The sequence below is a fragment of the Fundulus heteroclitus genome, chromosome 12 (assembly GCF_011125445.2).
Source record: "Fundulus heteroclitus isolate FHET01 chromosome 12, MU-UCD_Fhet_4.1, whole genome shotgun sequence".
In the NCBI taxonomy this organism is placed as follows: domain Eukaryota; kingdom Metazoa; phylum Chordata; class Actinopteri; order Cyprinodontiformes; family Fundulidae; genus Fundulus; species Fundulus heteroclitus.
This window is the reverse complement of record NC_046372.1, coordinates 11,469,251-11,489,882: the sequence shown is the minus strand read 5'-3', so window position 1 is coordinate 11,489,882 and position 20,632 is coordinate 11,469,251. Positions and strand designations below refer to the sequence as shown.

Here is a 20,632-nt window from a genome sequence, read left to right as displayed (position 1 = left end):
TGAGGTGAGTGTGTGGTTTCAGCTGGTGAAATGAGTCTAAAGAAATTATTCTACAATAGGAACCTTTTCTGCGAACCTGGCTAGTTTTCTGGGGCCCCTTTTCTACCATGATCATTCCACTGGAAACAGGGTTCCAGGGTAAAACTGTCCTAAAAAAATGGCTCTGGTAGGGAGGTAGTACTTACTGGATGAAGCCAGTATTTTTGGTGTGTGTGCTAAGCATTTTTTACTAGTTTAATATTGCCAGCATTTCATTTCAGCCACCTTTGAGCTTAAAGTTCTCTTTAGTTTAAATAAATTCTGTGGACTTTGAATAATTAGAGTATTTGATAATCTTGTTTGCAAACATGACGTTCAAAACTGGCCACTTAATTTAAATGTTACAGTGTTTGATTGTTTACATTCAACTACATTAATAAAATCAGCTTTCCTTAGTGCAGACCTCCACTTAAATCATGTGTAGAGGAGAGAGTTTAGATTCCCTTCACTTTGGAGGGAATTTTCTGAAACCAGTTATAACTATCCAAGATTGTGGATCATGGATAGATTTCAAGTTTGAATGGAGCAGGCATGTTTCATTTGGACGCATGAAACATGCCTGGAGGGGTCAAGTAAGAGTGTGGACAACCTACTTGTGTCCAGTTTGGTTGTGAAAGCACAGGTTTTTTTATGTAAACAAAGGGAAGTGGATACAACTTTTACACACGTGTTTGAGGTGATGGCCGCAGTCCAGATGCACAGCAGTCAATTTTTCTCAACTGTTTAGATGATAGAATAACACAGACTTCAGAGACGTGAAGGCTTGTTTGTTCGTTAAACATCGTGTGAAAGCTTCTCTTCAATTTCTGGCCAACAGATTTCCAGCACAGCAGCATGGCTGTTATAGTTTTTTTAATACAGGCTTGAAGCTTTGTCACATGTGTATTCTGTTAATGTAATATTTTCAATTAGATTAAAGTGTACTTTTTAAACTTTTCTTGGAACTGTTGTTTAAGACTAAGCTTCGGTTACATTGACTTCTTAAATTCAACCATATTGCTCACCCACTCTGGATATATGTTACTTCTAATGCAAGGATATGATGTGAAATTGGTCTAATGAGAGGTTGATTGTGTGCTCGCAAGTCGTCTTAAAGAAAAACCCTGAAATTTCTTGAAATCAAGAAACGTAACACATTTTTCATGAATACTCCAGATGTTCTGTGGTGTTGGGCTTTGAACAGTTGGCCTGTGTGTGTGTGTGTGTGTGTGTGTGTGTGTGTGTGTGTGTGTGTGTGTGTGTGTGTGTGTGTGTGTGTGTGTGTGTGATGTTAGTTGCAACTATGCTGCAGCTGCTCTGCGGAAAAGGATTTTGGAAAATCAGATGGGCAAAAAGGACCAGAGAGAGCATGCATTTAATCTTGGATTTGAAGCATTTTGTTGTTTGTTAAACTATTGTGGTGAAGAATACCAACTGCTAGTTTAGCTGTTTCTGTTTTGAACAAGACTAAAAGAGTTTCTGCAAGGTCTTAAAAGTCATGAATAGTCTTAACATTTAATAATCCCATTTTCAGGCTGAAGGAATCTTATATAAACCCAGTTTATCCGCAGTAGTGCTTATATTACATTCAGTCATTTCTTAAATATGTAGGTTCACTTAGTTTCTTTGATTTACCTTTTCTCCTTCTTTCAAGAAATTATCAGGCAGCAAACGTTTGTTCTGTGATTTCTTATTTATTTATTTTTTTCTAGCTGAGCAGCTCTGGTATTATTATGCTGTGACACAAATACAAACCCAATGATGCAGGGAAGCAAACAGCCCTGTTGAGAGATTTACCCTTTCCTGCAAGCCTGCAAAATAATCCTTCTTATGAAATTGGCTTTTAGTATGTTTAGGCAATTAAAGTAAAAACAACATGACTTGTGACATTTTCTGCTATTAGCACCTCCAATGGGGGAAAGTATATTACTATATGCTTGTACTGCAGGAGATTTGAGTTTTTTAACTGAGGCGCAAAAGCACTCAAGTAACATGCCAGAACCAACATGGGGAAATTGTAGAAGCAAGGCTAAATTTAATTTGGGTAAGCTATTCAGTAAGTGGAATAAAAATATTGTCATAAAGATATTACATTTAAAATCATAATACTCTTAAAAGGTCTTGCCAGTCTTGTGTGAGTTAAATGTATCTATTTGTACCTACAAGTGTGGCCCATGTCCTTCCACAGTTGAACATGTGAAAGGCAGATTTTTATGACCAAGTTGACTGTTTGCACAGATGGCAATAAAATAAAGTCCAGCATAATCAGAGATTTTGAAATTTTTCTGTCATTCTGTCTGCGCTGGGGAACATCTGCTGAGCTCAGGATATTGGATGCTTGACAGTACGACCTGCTTACTGATTTTTTTTTTTTTTTGACAGTTGTTGGGCATTGAAATGCCATTCCCTGTTGGTCGGTGGATCTTTAAAGATAGGAAAAAATATGAGACGTGATGTTGTAGTAAAAGTAACATACCCTGTCCTGAGGCAATTTAATACTGTGAATTCCACACATTTGATCCCGATGCACACACAGAAATAGTACATGACAACATCAAAGTGCCACACTTAGTTCAGAGAGCTGCCAGGACAAAATTGTCTTATTTCCAGAGTTTTTCAATAAGCTAACATATATATAGCAGAATAAGCATATTAGTGCTCCAGTCAAAGATTGCCTCAGGTCTTCCCAATTAAGAGCCTTCCTAACCAAACAGGCCTTAATGCTTGAACACTAATTTTTTGGCAGCAGCCTTTGAAAACATTGCAGCATTTTTTTTGCATCAGGTTTTTCATTCCTATATTCAATGATTACCGTGGTGTAAACATCTGAACTTAAAGTTTTGTGTTGTCTGCTTCAGTGTTTTTGATGTGTAAATATACAGAAGTGGCTAAAAGGGGAATTTTAAGTCCCAGGATGCATCAGTCGGTTTATTCTACAGCCACAGCTGCTTTTCTTTGGTTTTATGAGTTTGACTCTATTTCTGCTTAATGTGTAATTAAATCTGAACAGCTTGATAACGTTTTGTGAGTGCTGACAGTTTTTTTTATGGGCTTATTTTGTTTTCTCAGATCCCACTCCAACAGGTCTTGGTTGCCATGTTCAAATATAGACGAATAAGGACGCACATTTAAACATTTCCTTCCAGTTTTCATGTTTTGCCAGTTTAGTTTTAGTCTTGAATGGTTATGTAATTCTGCAGGAGAACATAGAACGAAAATGTGTTGGTAGCCGTTTATGCAGCAGGGAACTGTTACTGGCTGGAGGAGGGAGCTCTCTACCTTGCATAACAGCTTTGATTTGTCAGAAAAAGCTTTGCTATTAAAAGAAAAAAACAAAAGGACACAGAAGAACTTGTGTTACAGGGGAACAGCCCTCTTCGGTTCAGGCTTCCTGCTGGGGTCTTTCATGCTGACTTCTTGGCTTCCTATTCATCCCCCACCTATTCCCTGCCATAGAGACACTAAATGTTCTCGTCAAAAGGCGGACTACTCCTCCTTGACATCAGTTCTTATAGAAACACACCTTTGCCTGTTCCCGACACACATCTGAGTATAGTTAAACAATATAGATGGATTATAGATTTCATAACATCATTCAACAACAGAGACAGCCTTGAAACATTGAAGAGAAAAGAGCAGAGTTTCTCTAAATTCAAAAAATCTGTTACGAGTTGCTCTATTACTTGCATGGTGCTTGTTCTTTACATGTTTATTTGATTTAATTCTCCTTTACGTGTGCTTTTGGAAGAGCCTCACATTTTTCTATGAGCCCAAGGTCATCTGGACTTAAATCCAGTCTTTTAACCACTCCCTGCTCACCATTCGAACTGTGACTCAGCATGTGCATGTGACTGCACAAATGTTGCAAATAAGGGATCAAGTCCTTTGAAAGACAAAGACTCAGAGCTTCACATTAATGGATAAATATCTTGTGCAACATATCCTTGCATGTGGGAGTAAATGGTCTGATGTGCTCACGCTGATGCATAGAACTCCGACCCCCATGTACTTCCCAGCTCTCTTACCTGCTTTCTGCCGGCAGTGCCTATGAGTTGATCGTTGCTACTTTAGTTTTTACCATCTCTCTGATTATTACAACCATGTTAAAGATTGAAATATGTATGTGAAGGTGTTTGAGTTGGAACACAGCTTCTCAGCATGTGTTTCAGCACCATAAAATATCTAAGGGTAAAAAGAAAAGGTTCTGCATGGAAAAATATAAATTTGATCATGTTTTTCAAGTTATAAATACTTAACCTTTGCCTTAAAGGGAACATATCATGCTTTTCATTTCTTTCTTTTCACATTGAAATCGTTCAATTGTGGTCTATATCAAATGGAACTGCAACGCTTTGATCTGAGTTCCTTGTTAATTTTCCCCACACATTACGCCTTTTACCCCTGTTCTGAGCTGCATCCGAGAGCAACTTATTTTGGTGCCGTCTCTTTAAATCTAAAGAGACAGCAGTACCAGTCCTCTCTGTTCTGCCATTTTTGGAGTACGCGGGGGGACAGTGTAATGAACAACCGAACATTTTGACTTATCCACTTCAGCGACCTTCAGCTTGGACTACAAAATCGCTCGGAGAAAAAAAAGTGGCAGATTCGTGAGACTGGTAGCTTGAAGTCCATGACCTTGTTTAGCAGCCCTGAAGTAAATACTGTGACATAATTGTTAAAAAAGTTAAAACTGAACAGCTTGAAAAATATGACCCGAACACAATATAAAGATGGCAGCTACTTGAGAGAGCACATTTAACTTTTCTGCACACCTAGAGATTCCAAGTCCGTTTTTGCACGATATGCCCTCTTCAAGTTTCAAAACCCTGCAGATTAAAACACTCTTAAAACTCAAGTCTACAACCATATATATATATGCTCTTTGCATATTCAAAGTTTGATTGTATTTCATTAATTATTTAGTAAAATAATTAAAAAGCAAAATGGTTCAGAGTCGTTGCTGTAGAGCAGACGTTTCTTTCTGTGCAGGACAAGCAACTTACTGTATATTGGCCATGGATGAGTAGCGTTCTTACTGATGAGCTGTTTTATTTGCTGAGCACATCTGGACTTCCTCTCTCAAGCTCCAAAGATTCCTGTTTCTGTTTATAAACAGAGCAGATATGGGTTTACAATAATAGCGATATTTCTAAACGAACATTTCCTCTTCGTGTCATGTTTTATAAATACATAGGCGTACAATGTTTCTGGTGTGTCATATTCTCTTGTTTATGTCCTAATTGTGGCAAAAGCACATTCACTCGAGGCTGAATGTCTCCCAACACACTTTCTACTGCAATTAGTTTATTGCAAGACAAATACCTCTGTAATCAGGTAACAGTTTAACTTATATGAGATGAGACAATTGTTTTATTACTGAAATTCCCCATTAATGAAGCTTTTAATCATTGTCTAATCGATTAATGGTTTTAACACTGTGATTAGATTGCTCTGCAGAGCCAAGCTCTCGGGGCACCCTGAGGTGGTCTGCTAATTAGCTGCCATTAGAACCCAATCAGATTATTGTGTAGACTGCAGCCTCTCTTTGGAAATCCTGTTTTGTTTGTAGCCTTCAGTGCAAGAGGAGGCACTAGTTTGTCTTTTTATACATGTTGGTCAATGATTTGATATTCTTGCGTCTTAGCAATGTCGGAGTCAAACAATATTTGTTGTCAGACCCAAATCCTTTGTTAGCTGCTCCACGTCCATAAGAATGATGAATTATTGAAAAAAGATCATCAGTAATCCAGTCATACAATACACCCTCAAAGAATGAAAACATGAGAATAAGAAATTTCTGCTCAACTATTAAGATAGTCTATATATTTTTTTTTTGTATTTCTTGGAGCATATAACAACTCTTCTAGTTCAAAGGTCAGAACTGGTATCCCTTTGAAACAGTACCAATGAAGTAGCTCTCAGTTTCAAAAAGGTTGCTGACCCCTGCATTAGACTGACAACTGTTAAAGGGACAGTGTGTAACTATTATGGCTTTTAATTAGCAAAATCAAGGATTGCTTTTACAAATACATATTCTGGCAAAGTCTAATAACCTGACATCAAAAATGAAAGCATTCTCATAACTTACAATTAGTAGATTAGAAATACATAGGTGTATACATAGGCGCCATGTTGCATCGCTATTTCTGATTTTAGTTGACAGAAGGGGGGACACTTGTCAGCTTTATGCGTTTTCCCAGTCTGTCTTCTATATGAAGACGTGCTGTCGGCGGAGGAGGAGTATAAACAAGCAAAGACGTAGATCATTCTATTTGCAGTTTTCTGTTGAAATGAAGGACCATCCATACTCTTTGCCCAGTGAGAGGGAAGAGAAAGCAGCCAAGAAAAGAAAAATAAGTAATAACTGGGTGAAAACAACAGTCTATATCGGCTATTATTACCAGGTGGAGATAATTCATGAGGGAGAGGGGATTTAAAATGGATGCGGAGGTTGCAGGCTTTCTGCTGGACATGTAAGTTAACTTAATGTAACAGTGAAGTTTATTTTGGCTTCATATTAGAAATAGGTCACTTGTTTGTCACTCCCGGAGTATGTGTGTAGGCGGAGGGATATCAGCCTGTTCACTGTCTGTAGTGCAACAGCAGAAACGGGTCTCTTTACCTGTGTTTATGATTGCTTTTTTAGAGCAAAAATAAGCGACTGCAAGTTCAAAAACGAGCCAAAAAAAACAGCAAAACAATGCGACTCAGATATTACAAGCGACTTTAGAAAAAAAACAAGCGGACTTGGCAGCAGTGCCAAAAACCATTTCACACAATGACCATAGCTATTAGTTATAAGCAGTAGCTAATGACATTAGCTACTGCTATGACATTCCACGGCTTAATGGCGTAGTTATTATGCGCTTAATGGCGAGGTCGTTTGTAATGCATTTAGCCCACCACTTGACGGTGCGGCAGAGTGTAAATCTTACACACTGCAGCTTTAATTATACTGTTTTTATGTCTTCACATGAGGTGCAGTTGAGGTGCTGAGGTTCTTATGGTAGATCTGCCTGTTATCAATAACTGGTCATGGAAGAAGATTTATTTTAAGTAGGTGTATCCCTAACAAAAAGTGTAACTACATAAAATAGAAATGAATAAAACGTATCGTCACTGTTTCACACAATGAAAAAACAGCTCCGTTTGGCAGTGTGAATATGAGCAAATTGTGTCACATTCAGTCCATAAGGTGTCTTTTAGTGATAGTGGTGACTGATTTGACCGCTCTGTTTTTGAGTGTTTTGGATTGTCTAAACCTCATTTAACAGGGTCAATGCATCCGGTTTCAATTGTCCCCCTCTTACAATGCTGTTCTTGTGAGCGTCGCTCAACCCCCCAGGAACAACAGGCAGCCATCAGAGCACTAACCACTGGCTACTAGCCTGATTGACCTCCTTTGCATGTGAGCACAGGTTTTGAATGTCCCAATCAACTCGTTGAGCCACTATGCAAAGGTATTGGTTAAAAGGCTGAGTTATCAGCAACTCTTCAGACTGGAGACATCTCTTGGAGTAGCAATGAAACGTTTCAACTAAGAGGAACCCTTCCAGAGGACCTACTTAATTTGTTATATCTGTTGGATTTGGTTTTTAAAGGCCTCATATGTATTAATTTTAAGGTGTTTTTACAAGTCAAACCTCTTGCAATATTTAGTCCCTCTATGTCTTCATGTTGTTTTAATGCAGAGTTGCTTTCAGGCTCTACTTTGCCATTCTTCCCATTTGGTGAGTGCCAATCTGAAGGTCAAGTAGGAGGTGCTCCTCCTTAATCTTTTCTGTACTAGTAAAACTGGTGCAAAACACTATTACAGAAACAGATCCTCTTCATATTGGTGCCAACACCATTCGTAACAGTAAGTAGTGGTCTTGAGTTTGAGAGCCTTACCATGACTTTTCTAAATATGCGTCTTCTCATTGTGGCCAAATAGCTCAACGTTTCTTTTCTGAACATGAAGCTTTTCCTCACAAAGGACTTAGCTTGATGATGTAGGCAGCTACAGATGTCTGGTGTACTTTAAGGCTGGTTTGGACTCTCATCTTTGTTTGAATGCTTTTTCAGTCATTGCTTGAAGTGAAGTTCTTGTTTTTATTTCTTTATTTGTGTCTGTGAATTTCCAAGTCATGACAGTGATACTGGTGTTTCTAGTTTGATAGGCTTGACCTGCTCTGGTTCTCAGGTTGGTCCTGTACTCCATAGCCAATTTCCTCTCGTATTAGTGTGATGGTTTGGGTCAGATAGCTGAGACATAGACATTACTTAACAATGTTCTCTAACACACAGTATATACAAATATTTGGAGGCTTACATGAATCTTCTAAAATAGCCTTCCCAAAGCTCCCAACTCAACCCTAAAAGTTGGTTCTGTGCCAGAAAACCCTTTTATCTAAATGATTTAACAATTCTTCCATGAAGACTTGTCCATTTTCCTGCCAGAATTTTGCCAGAAGGGTGTTGATGGCTAAAAAGATTGTAGTCAGTTGGCAAATAGATGTTACAGGTTGAAAATTATATATATATATATATATATATATATATATATATATATATATATATATATATATACTGTATAATTTTCAACCTGTGTGGATTACACATTCCAACAATAAATTTAGAGTTGACCACCAAATTTCTGTGTTGAAAAAAACTGCTGAAATAGAATGTCAAGTATAATCCTTCAATCCCGTAAATGCTGGTTCAAATAAATCATAACTATGATGACTTTATTTAAACTTATGACTGGGTGCAAATTTGGGTATCTTAAGTCACTCCAGTTTCTTTAATATCTTCAGTTTCCATCTTAGAAAGGATTCATTCAGCTTTAACAGCTTTATCTCCACCCAGCTTCAAATCATGCTGCATTCACTGCACCTCAGATGTAGAAGGTCGAAAACTGGTGGTGTGACTTTAACAACTAATTCTCATCTGCTATAGACTTTAATATATTGTTATATATAATGCAATACTAACACAGTCTGTGACCACAAAACTAAGTGGTAAACAAGGTTTAAAAGAAAAGCACTGATGTAACAGTAGTGAACGTTTCTTTTTAAAATCTTTGCCGATTACCGAGGAAAGGACCAACAGTGACCTTGAGTTTTTATGGAGCCGATATGCAACGGTGGATTTAGGACGTCATAATTTTTAAAAACCTCAGCCACTTCAGCTGATGGGTGTCTGCTTAGAAAAAGATAATTAAGTATCCCTGACAGAACTACAGATGAGTTAAAATTATGTATTTGGGGATGCTGGAGTTTACCGATCACTCTGTCACTGAAATATAAATGAGATCCGAAGAGAAGACGTTTGAGGACAGAGTAAAAATGGGTGCAACCTTTTTTTCCACTTGGCATTAGACCTCAAAAAAATCAACGTGTGCGCAAATGAAAAAGGTCTACTTTTCGACGATTAAGAACAGAACCTTAAAATAACTTGGTTTCAACGATTCGTGAAATGCAGGAAAATTCAGTATCTTTATACTTGTTATCTTTTCGATTTGCTTGAGCAGATGGAGGTAATGCATCTGTTTTACTAAAGAGCCTTCAGGAACCGTCTTCAGAGAGCAGCACTAACAGGTGAAACGTTTCTACAGATGTCTTCAAGCAGTCTGAGTGAGTGACTGACTGTGTGCACCACCTGCTTTGGGGTTCTCATGTTGAACCATTAATTCCAGTTCAATCATGTCGCCTCTCTGTTATTTTCATCCCTGGCTGGGGCAAAGAACTCCCTCCCTTTTGCTTAATCTTATCAGAGCCTGAAAAGCTGAGTTTAGAAGCAAGTAGACGATAAAACAAAATAAGTGAGTACATTGAAGAGGAGGATATAAATTTGCAATGAGTATACAGGTTCTTATTTCAATATGCCAGCTGCAGGGTACAGAGATGGAGAAGCAGGACTGAATCAAAATGATATTCATGTTGATGCTGTATTCTTGTTTTATGACTACATCTTGCACTACTTGTTTGTAGTTTGTTATATCTTTATAATCATTTGGCTTGTGCAATAGTAAGATATCATATTTAATGGATGGAGGACCAAGTAGGACCAAGGACCAATAGGGCTGTACGATTTTGCTAAAAATCTAAATTGCGATATTTTTCAACCATAATTGCAATTACTTTAGACTTTTCTCTGCATTAACCACAATCAACAAAAATGGCCTGTAGATAAAGATATTTTTTAACAAGGACTCAGTTTTTAACAGTTTTTATTAATCAGAATATTATTATTCAAGAGAACAGCTTGTTGAGTTGGACATCGATTCTTCTTGAACATAAAGTGCAACCAACAAACAAGTCTATGTATTAAACCGTTTGATCAGTACTCAATGCTATGGGGAGATTCCTGAAAGTTTCTGGTAAAAACAGTATGATTATATAAACTCTAATAAATTAAATTATTTCACTGCTGCAACTCTCCGTATGTGGAGACAAACCCACTGTAAACATATTACCAACTCCTAAAGAACGCGTCTTATCCATTCATTGTTACATAGCCAAAAATTGAAGACTTCTGCAATTTGGAAATTGCATTTTTTAAATTATATTATATTGCAAATGTGATTCATTGTCCAGCCCTACTTGAAAAGTGGAATAGAGAATTTTGCATTTAAGTGTTTACAGTTATCTTTTGTCTAAACAAAGGTGGCATACAACAAATGCACAGTTAAAACAGAAATTAGAGCAAGTATGTCTGTATGCCTATAGACAGGTTTTTCCTAATATCAGGATACAGTTTTTATTGTATTCACTAGGATAATGGTGTTGTAGATTTTTATTGTTACATCATTCCTGTAGTCTAAAGTTGTTTAATGAAAGGTGTAAAAGTAACTGGAGCATTTTCAGCTTATTTCCTGAAGTTGATGGTGTCTGATTGATCCTGGGTGCAGCTTTTAGTAAGGAGGCTTCTCTTTGTCATGGTGGCTAATCATGTTTGATTAGAGTGGTTTAGGCAAGTATCTTTTTTTTGTCTCTCAATAATCACACACCGATCAGATACACATGTCCCTGCAAAGCTCAGGTACTTGTGCTGAACTGACATACATTTATCTGTGATGCTACATCACACACGTCTCTCTTTAGATTTAAAAGCATCTTAAAGTTAAGTTTGAAACAATAGTTTTCAATATCATCAATGTTTGATCAAATGTGCAGCCAGTCCACTTTTTACAGTGTTCCTGCTGCAGCCTGAAGCTCTCGGCTCTTTGTTCGTCTGTGCGCTTTTGTTCGTGTTTTCACCTTTTGATGAGACCCACTACAGAGAAGAGGTCTGCATTCTGACACAGTGGTGCTCCAGGAACACCCCCATCCTGAATACCAGCAAGACCAAAGAGGTCATAGTGGACTACAGGAGGTCCAAGAAGACTGAGAACACCTCCAGCCTGGTGAAGAAGGCCCAACAACATCTCTCCTTTCCCAGGAAACTGAAACAAACTAGACTTTCTACTCAGCTGCTTATAAGCTTTTGTAGAGCTACAATTGAAAGCATCTTATGTTTCAGCGTGATAGCGTGGCGTGGGAGATGCACGACACAGGAGAGGAAGGATTTAGCACGGGTGGTGAGGTCAGCACAAGGGATTGTGGGATGCGCTCTACAGGATCTGGACACAGTTTATTCTACCAAAAAAGGGCCAGACTCATTGCCACATATCTGTCCCAATCGGGCAACACACTGTTTGTCCCATTTCCATCAGGAAAACAATTCAGGAAAATTAATGAAATAATGAGTTTGTTTGGACATCAATGCAAATTGTACAATTTTTACATCAACTGTAGGTTCTCTTCTTTTTAAATTGATCATTACATTATTATCTGTATATCCCTTATTGCCTTTTAATAATTGCAAGGTATGTTCCACTTCTGATAATTCTTTCTCCTCTGTAGTACAACTTAACCTTTAAATGTAGCTTTTTTTTCATATTGTGTTTTTGCATTTCTGAGGGTCGTCTCTAGGAATGTTCATTATTACTTCTTTCCATGGGTGTTTTTGACCCTGTCTGCGTGTTATGTGTGCATCCAAAGCCGACGTCTCACCAAAATGTCATTATGGCTGCATAGCGACAATGAAGATTCTTAATTCTCTTCAAGATTAATTGTATGTTATTTATCTTATTAGTTTTTAATTCTGTAAGTTCAGTTAAAACATGGTGTGGGTGGGGTGGGGGGGTCATGAGAGCGTTACACAAAAGCCAGATGTATCCACAGATTTAATCTTTTGATCTATTCTGATGAACAGGCTGTTTAAGTTAAAGTGCAGTTTTCAATAATTTGCCTACTCTACATTTTTTTTTCTTGCTCCTGACTCTTGTTGCACTTTGAAGCTCTACTGTACTTACAACCTGCTTCTGGTCCACCAGCATAACGTTCAAATCCTTCTTCCCAAGTCTTATGACTTTTATCAGGAAGGTTTAGCAGTCTGCGGTAAAATTCAGCATAATTTAATTCAAAAATCAACTCCACTTGTGATTGCTCTCGTTCGAATGTGTGCAGAACACTGTGCTTAATGTTTCCAGGTTCTACAGGAGGTGCTAACCCCATACTGTCTCTTCTCTCTCACAGGTGAAGGCCTTCACCTTGTTTGTGACCCATTATCCTCCTCTGTGTGAGTTGCAGCAGGTGTATCCTGAACATGTGTCCAACTTCCACATGGCTTTCTTACTTAATGAGGCTGACATCACAACTGATGCCGACAGTATGTTTTCACTTTTTTCTGCTAATGCTACCAATGGTTTTGATGCCGTCTGCAATAAATAGCCATGGTTATTTAGTGCTGGATTAAGTGTGTGCCACGTTCCTAAGACTTTATTGTTTCTGACTGGTTGTGGTGACAGATGGAGAGGTTCAGCCTGAGTTCATCACCTTCCTCTACCAGTTAACTGAAGGAGCTGCAGGGCGAAGCTACGGCCTCAATGTGGCCCGACTGGCTGATGTTCCCGATTCAATACTACACACTGCCTCCCGCAAAGCCCGAGAGCTGGAGAACATGGTCGATGCCAGGAGGTAGCTAACACATTTATTTACCCTGACAGTTTCTTCAAGGAGACTTTTACACTGCTCAAAAAATAAAGGGAACACTAAAATAACACATCCTAGATCTGAATGAATGAAATACTCTTATTAAATACTTTGTTCTTTACATAGTTGAATGTGCTGACAACAAAATCGCACAAAAATTATCAAAGGAAATCAAATTTATTAACCCATGGAGGTCTGGGTTTGGAGCCACACTCAAAATCAAAGTGGAAAAACACACTACAGGTGGATCCAGCTTTGATGTAATGTCCTTAAGACAAGTCAAAATGAGGCTCAGTAGTGTGTGTGGCCTCCATGTGCCTGTATTACCTTCCTACAATGCCTGGGCAGCTCCTGTTGAGGTGGTGGATGGTCTCCTGAGGGATCTCCTCCCAGACCTGGACTACTGCATCCACCACCCCCTGGAGAGTCTGTGGTGCAATGTGGCGTTGGTGAATGGAGCGAGACATGATGTCCCAGATGTGCTCAGTTGTATTCAGGTTTGGTGAATGTGGCGAATTTACCAATTGTGGTGTTATTTGGCAAACGCCAAACGTTCTGCACGGTGTTGGGCTGTAAGCATAACCCCCACCTGTGGACGTCGGGCCCTCATACTATCCTCATGGAGTCTGTTTCTGATCGTTTGAGCAGACACAGGCACATTTGTGGCCTGCTGGAGGTCATTTTGCAGGACTCTGGCAGTGCTCCTCCTGTTCCTCCATACACAAAGCTGGAGGTAGCGGTCCTGCTGCAGGATTGTTGCCCTCCTACGGCCTCCTCCACGTCTCCTGATGTACTGGCCTGTCTCCTGGTAGCGCCTCCATGCTCTGGACACTACGCTGACAGACACAGTAAACCTTCTTGCCACAGCTGGCATTGATGTGCCATCCTGGATGAGCTGCACTACCTGAGCCACTTGTGTGGGTTGTAGACTCCGTCTCATGCTACCACTAGAGTGAAAGCACCGCCAACGTTCAAAAGTGACCAAAACATCAGGCAGAAAGCAGAGGAACTGAGGAGTAGTCTGTGGTCACCACCTGCAGAACCTCTCCTTTATTGGGGGGGGGGGGGTCTTGCTAATTGTCTCTAGTTTCCACCTGTTGTCTTTTCCATCTGCACAACAGCAGGTGAAACTGATTATCAATCAGTGTTTCTTCTTAAGATGACAGTTTGATTTGACAAGTGTGATTGACTTGGAGTTAAGTTGTGATGGTTATGTGCTCCATTTACTTTTTTTGAGCAGTATATTTTGCACATAGAGAACGGGAGAGTAATCCAGTCTGTATTTCTAAAATGTGTGTGTACTGTGAGCTCTTTGTGTGCACTTTCCCTTTCTGAGAGTGATGCATGAAATCTTGAGGGCTCAGTGTAAATTCCAGTATAAATATCCAAATGATAATATTTTTATCTTTACAAGAGATTTTGAATATTTGAAAACACAAATGGAGGATTGTAACTTAAAGCTAATGTACGGTTCTATTGTGATGTAATGCACATAAACAGAGAGTCATGACTACTAAACTGATGTTTATTTAAGCTTTAACACTCAAATGCACTTGATTTCATACTTGAGCTCATGCATCTGAGCTGGAAAATGTGAAACTGTTTGTGGAAAAAAAGGAGGCGACGCAAATGAGAAGACTGCAGAAGAAAGATTTGTCATTTTGAACTGCTTAAATGTCCTATTAGGTTCAGATTAATGAGTCAGCTTTAAAAAAATACTTATGGTAACACTTGCATTTCAAATACAGCAGCAAAGTCTATTTTTGCTTCTGATATGTGCTTTTTATATGTGGAACAGCATAATTTTTTTAATGTATTTTTAATACATGATTTTAAATGAATCTTTGAAGTTATTTTTCTGAAAGAAAAAACTATGTGTTAGTTTTACGACACACAACTTCCACAAAGTTGTTTTGTCAGTCCACTGAATATCTTCTTAAAAGTCTCCCAAGAGACTTTTAGGAAAATGTGAGACAGGGTATTGTGGACTGTTTGGTCAGCAGGGGTTTTTAGCCTCAGAATTCCTCCATGGATGACATTTATTTCCAGTCTCGTTCTAATTATTCTTAGTTTGTTTTTGTTTGTACTTTTCTTGACTGATTAGATTCCACTCACCTCAGCCACCACTCTTCACCTGATCAGCTCCACCTGCTGCACTAATTGCCAACTCTGCTCACCTGTTCCCCTGCCTACTTATACCTGCCAGAACGACTTGTCTTGCTCCCTGCCTGTGTGTGTTATTTGTTTGCTTCTGTGTTTCCCTGGGTCAAGTCCTTACTCAGCCCCGCTAGTGTTTGAGTGCACCGCTTAGAAAGGATGATTCCTTTATCTGTTTGGATAGGTTTATTTTAATCTCCTAACCTAAAAGAGAAAGACCAGACAGACGGTGTAGGTTTACAGGCTTTTGCAAAAGGGGAGAGAGAGAGCCGTTAGAAATCTAACAGAACACCAAGGTGTCTCTCCAAGGTTTCTCTGCTCAACTCCATCGGTACGTCCCCTTGCAGGCCTTTTTATTTCATGCGAGCAGGATGCGGTTGAGATAAGAGACAGTCAACTCCTTATCTGGGCTTCCTTTCCACTGTCTTCCAATCATAATCAATCAACCTTTCCACAAACTTCTAATCATAATCAGTCAAACCGGTTCTGTCTTGCACATGATGCTCCTTTGTGGATGCAGCAATCATGAGTTACTTCCTCCCCCCCCCAAGGGTTAAATGAGCACATTTTATCCCCACACAAACATGTCCACAAGCAGAGAGCAATAAGGCTGTAAGTATATAAAATGGTAAAGGATTAATGAATCCAACATGTTTCACTTACGCTGAAGACGTATCTAGTGGCTTCTATCAAGGCTCAGTCTACTGCTTCTGTTCAGTCTGGTTCTGCTTGCCCGCCTCATCATCCACTACTCATCATTGCGATAAACTTTTAAAAACTAAGCTCTGTGTCAGGCTGATATCAGGTTCTCCATTACTAATCTCAACACTTTTCTTCTTATCTGTTCATTTCTTTAGTTCACTTCACGGTTTGATGATTTTTCAGCATCTTTTAGCCTGCATTAGGTTGTCAGACAGGTTCTATTGACATCTTATTATTTCACAGGTCTGTCAGTAATCAGGACATGGTGTAGTTTGTGACATTTAGTGAAATAGTGATGTTAAGATCAACTTTTTAAATATATATATATATTTTACTTAAAGAAAAACATCCATCTATTTTCTCACCCGCTTAATCCCTCACAGGGACGCAGGGGTTGCTGGTGCCTATCTCCAGCATGTCAATGGGCGAGAGGCAGGGTTCACCCTGGACAGGTCGCCAGTCTATCGCAGGGCAACACAGAGACAGACAGGACAAACAACCATTCACGCACACACTCACACCTAAGGACAATTTAGAGAAGCCAATTAACCTAATAGTCATGTTTTTGGACTGTGGGAGGAAGCCGGAGTACCCGGAGAGAACCCATGCATTCACAGGAAGAACATGCAAACTCCATGCTGAAAGACTCAGGGTAGGATTTGAACCCAGAACCTTCTTGCTGCAAGGCAACAGTGCTACCCACTGCCCACTGTGCAGCAACAAAGAAAAACATTTAAAAATTACGTTTTTTTCTTTAAGATTCAAGCCGTTTGATTTAAAACATTCAAGTCCGACAAAAGAGCAAAAAGAGGAAATTTCTAAAGGGATGATGTAAATGAATAGTAATGATTCCTTGAACTTTTTTTTAATTAAGCATTTTTGTTCATATAGTCACAAATACTCCTTTGTTTTTTTTGTTTTTTTTTTTGGAAAAGTGAGTATGTTTAGCCTCCTGAAACAAGTAAAAGTTAAAAATAGCTGAGTTTCAGTATTTAGTCCTTTAAGTTGCCATATTCTGACCTCCACAGTAATTTTACTTGGATAAACATGGGGGGTGCTGATATACCAGTTTCAGCTACTAACATAAAGACCTCTCTGAAGAAGTTAAAATACAAATTTTCTGAATGACTTGGGACACATCACTGAGTTTGTATATTACATTTTAAAATAATCTGTTTGATGCTGCCACAGAGGGATTCCCTGTTGGAGAGCATCACATGATTCCTATATGGCTCAAGTTCAGCTTAGAACTGAGTCAGGAGATGGACGTATGGAGAACTGTTAGTGTCTGAGCAGTAAATCTGTCATTTTCTGTCCATAGCACACGGTCTGGTGTATGGCTGCTTATCCTCTATCCTCCCCACCATATGAAATATTTTAACACGCAGCACATAGCCAAACCCACTGTCAGCATAATCCTTCTAATGTTAAATGTATATCCTTATACCTATCATGTACAGAATAGTTGAGGATGGGTTTGAGTTTATTTCTACACAAATGTTTGAGACAGCAGCATGTTTTGCCACCGTACTAATTCAAGGGAACATTAGATGTTCTTGTGCAACAAGGTTAACATTTCATTGTGTTTGTGTGTCTCTGTAGGAAGCATAAGAAACTTCTCTCAGATCTTTGGGGCCTCTATGATAAATCCTCCCTTGTAAAGTGGCTGCAGTCGAACTCTTGATGTCTCCACACCAACGACCACTGGACTAAAAACATCTCAAGAAATAAATCATGCAACCAGTGACTGAATATCCTCAGAGAACCTTTTTAAACACTCACAGAATATTTTTCTCCAAGGGAGCTTGTTGATTATACAGTTTGTGAATTGTCAGCATGAGAGAATGGTTTTAAAGCATCTCAGGTTGTTTGGTGACTAAAGAAAAATGCTATACTCGTCTTGCTTTATGACCTTTAACATATGGTTGCTTTATTTCAGACAAAGAAACATTCACAGTTATTTTTGGTTGATATTAAAATTACGGTTATTAAAAATTAAATACTGAGACATTGGAAATCCATTAATACATTGAAAGAGCAAAATAGGAGTGTGGAAGTAAAGTGGAATGCATCGGAATAAATCCATTCATATTTTTATTTCGTTGTCAATTACATAGTTTTTTCATTGTTTTGAGCTAAAATTTAAGGAGAAATACAAATCTCATTTCTTGCAAAGCTTTGCTTTTAATCTTGGAACAGATCTGGTTTAGTTCAGCATTTCAATACCAGGCCCTTGTTTTATTTATCACAGACAAGGAGAATATGTTTTTTTTTTTAATGCTAGCACACTGTCTAAACTGCATAAAGTGTCATTTTGTTTCCAGCAGTGTGCTTGTGGGATAATAATGTTTAATGATAATAATGCCTGACTCTAAAGCATAGGAGATGCTAAGCTTCCCAATTCTTCTAAGGTGGTTGACAAAATATATATATATATATATATATATATATATATATATATATATATATATATATATATATATATATATATATATATATATACGTGACCTGTCTTTGAACTACAATGTATAAGTGACCTACACTGCGTCAGCAAAAAAAGTGTACACCGTTGATTTTTTATTATTTTTTTTGGCATTACAACCATAAAATATAATGTACTTTGTTGATATTTTATGTGATAGTATGTCACAAATGATAGATAAATGTGTGTATATTTTTGCATAGGATCTGGAAGGCAACTGCTATCTGGTGCAGAATGTTTAATTAGTTTACGTTAATCTTATTAATGTTATTTGCGTAAACTTGTTAAATTAATTACAAATATGATGCAACATTCTTGAAATTGCTGTGCCATCAAGGCATGAACTTTGTTTTATTTGCCCTTCTTCTTTGCAAAATGAGTGAACCAGGAACAAATGCTACAAAGATATAAAAAGTGCAACTTCAGTTTATTTACATTGCATCAGTCCCTAGAAAATGTGTTCTCAAAGCAATTTACAAGACAAGTCCAGGTGAGTCTAAATTCAAATGAATCTAATTAATTCCAGTAGAATTCAGTCATACAACCAGATTCAGTCACATACGGTCCAATTCAATATGATATAGTCAAATTTAGATTATACAATTGGTTAAAAAAAAAAAGTTGTGACTGATTAAGTCTGTATGCATGGATCGACTGCATTGATTTATTAACCTTTTAGCAATTCCTAACATTGTGCAAACATGTGATGTCAGTGGAGAGGAACCCCTCTATTTTAACAGGATCTTCCAGCTGAACCAGAAGTGCCACAAGCTACTGTCTGCTGCGACCAACTGGGGGTTGAGAGGTAAAACGAGAGAGAGGGGGAAAAAGTTGTAGTACTTATTCAGGAGGACTTTCTATGTGAAAGAAATACAGAGTGGGAAGGGGTGAAAATAAATCTAAGTGAAGCACTGATGGTAATACAGTCTTGTTACCTCTAGCCTGGTAAGCTTACACATAAATAAGGGTCAGGGGGAGATGGTGGATGTAGAAGTGTCTGAACAAACAAGGTTGTTCAAATGCTCACTTGCATGCTCAGGATAAGGGATTGCTGCTAAATCAGAGACTCAATGAAGTAAGCCTTCTTTAGATAGCTTTATACCAATTAGCATTTAAACTGAATTTCACTGCACTGCATTATATAGCTTGGAATGGATCTGAATTTATGTAAATCAATTAAAACCCGTCTGTATGTTTGGGTTGTGTTGGATTGATCTTATTGTATATTTCTGGATATGAATAACACATTTGTTCTGTAATAAACTGAAGTGGGTTAAGGGTGGCATGAGTGTTCAGGCTGGTAACTGGATGAGACAAAGTTAGACAAAGATGTGACCTGTCTTTAAACTAGAATGTAAAAGTGACATACACTGCATCAGCAACATTTTTTAATTTGACTTAAAAAATTTTTTGCATTACAACCATAACATTTTATGTACTTTATTGATATTTTATGTGATAGTCTGTCACAAAATAGTGTATAAGTGTGAAGTGGAAGGAAATGATATATGGCATTCCAGCTGAAAAGTGTGGCCTTTTTTATATATGCGTCTTTTACTGCCTCTATTAGCTCTTTGTCCAGTGTTGTCCTGTGTTTCCATAGCATGTTTTGCTATGAGGATACTTTGTCAAAGTGGTGTGCAGTGTTTAAGTATAGATCTGTGGAATGCTAAGCTAGTAATTGTCCTGTCAACAGATTCTCACACATGAGCTGCTGATCCCTGCAGCTCCTCCAGAGTTACATATAACCTTATGGCTAGCTCTGTGACTGCTCCTCTACTTGCCCGACCCGTTAGTTTAGGTGGATTGCCATGACCTGGTAGGTTCACAGTTCTGCTAAATGCTGTACATAATTTTAGACGATTGTTTAATAGTGCTCTGCAAGATGTTCAAAGCTTTGGAAATTGTTTTATAACGATGTTCTCTGCCAAACCTCTGAGGCCCCCAAGCTACAGCTGTATTTTTACTGACATTATAGACAGGTGGGATTTATTTTAGGGGTAAAGGGGATGCTCGTACAAACAGCACACTTAAAAATAGAAAATCCTAATAGAAATATTATACAATTATTATGGTCCCTTCCTTATCAATCTACCATTGTTATGTATGTGCTTGTTAAGGAGAGTTAAATCAACAGTTGCCACAGAGAGGACAGTTTCATCTCTGTATCTCTCGCTCTCCCGGTGAAACAAGCAACTCTTGCTCCGCCTTTAATTCCACCAACTCCAGTATCAGCGCGCATCACAGAGAGGGAGAT

The 20,632-nt window shown here is 38.4% G+C and overlaps 1 protein-coding gene across 1 annotated transcript in view; it reads left to right on the top strand.

Annotated features, from left to right (window-relative positions):
- msh3 (mutS homolog 3 (E. coli)) overlaps positions 1–17,990 on the top strand; it is a 59,623-nt gene extending 41,633 nt beyond the window's left edge. The window contains exons 22-24 of the mRNA XM_036143925.1: positions 12,579–12,711; positions 12,851–13,019; positions 17,496–17,990. Of these exons, the coding sequence (XP_035999818.1) occupies positions 12,579–12,711; positions 12,851–13,019; positions 17,496–17,577 (384 nt within the window). The 3' untranslated portion in view covers positions 17,578–17,990. The remainder of the gene's footprint in view (positions 1–12,578; positions 12,712–12,850; positions 13,020–17,495) is intronic.
- The last annotated feature ends 2,642 nt before the right edge of the window (positions 17,991–20,632 follow it).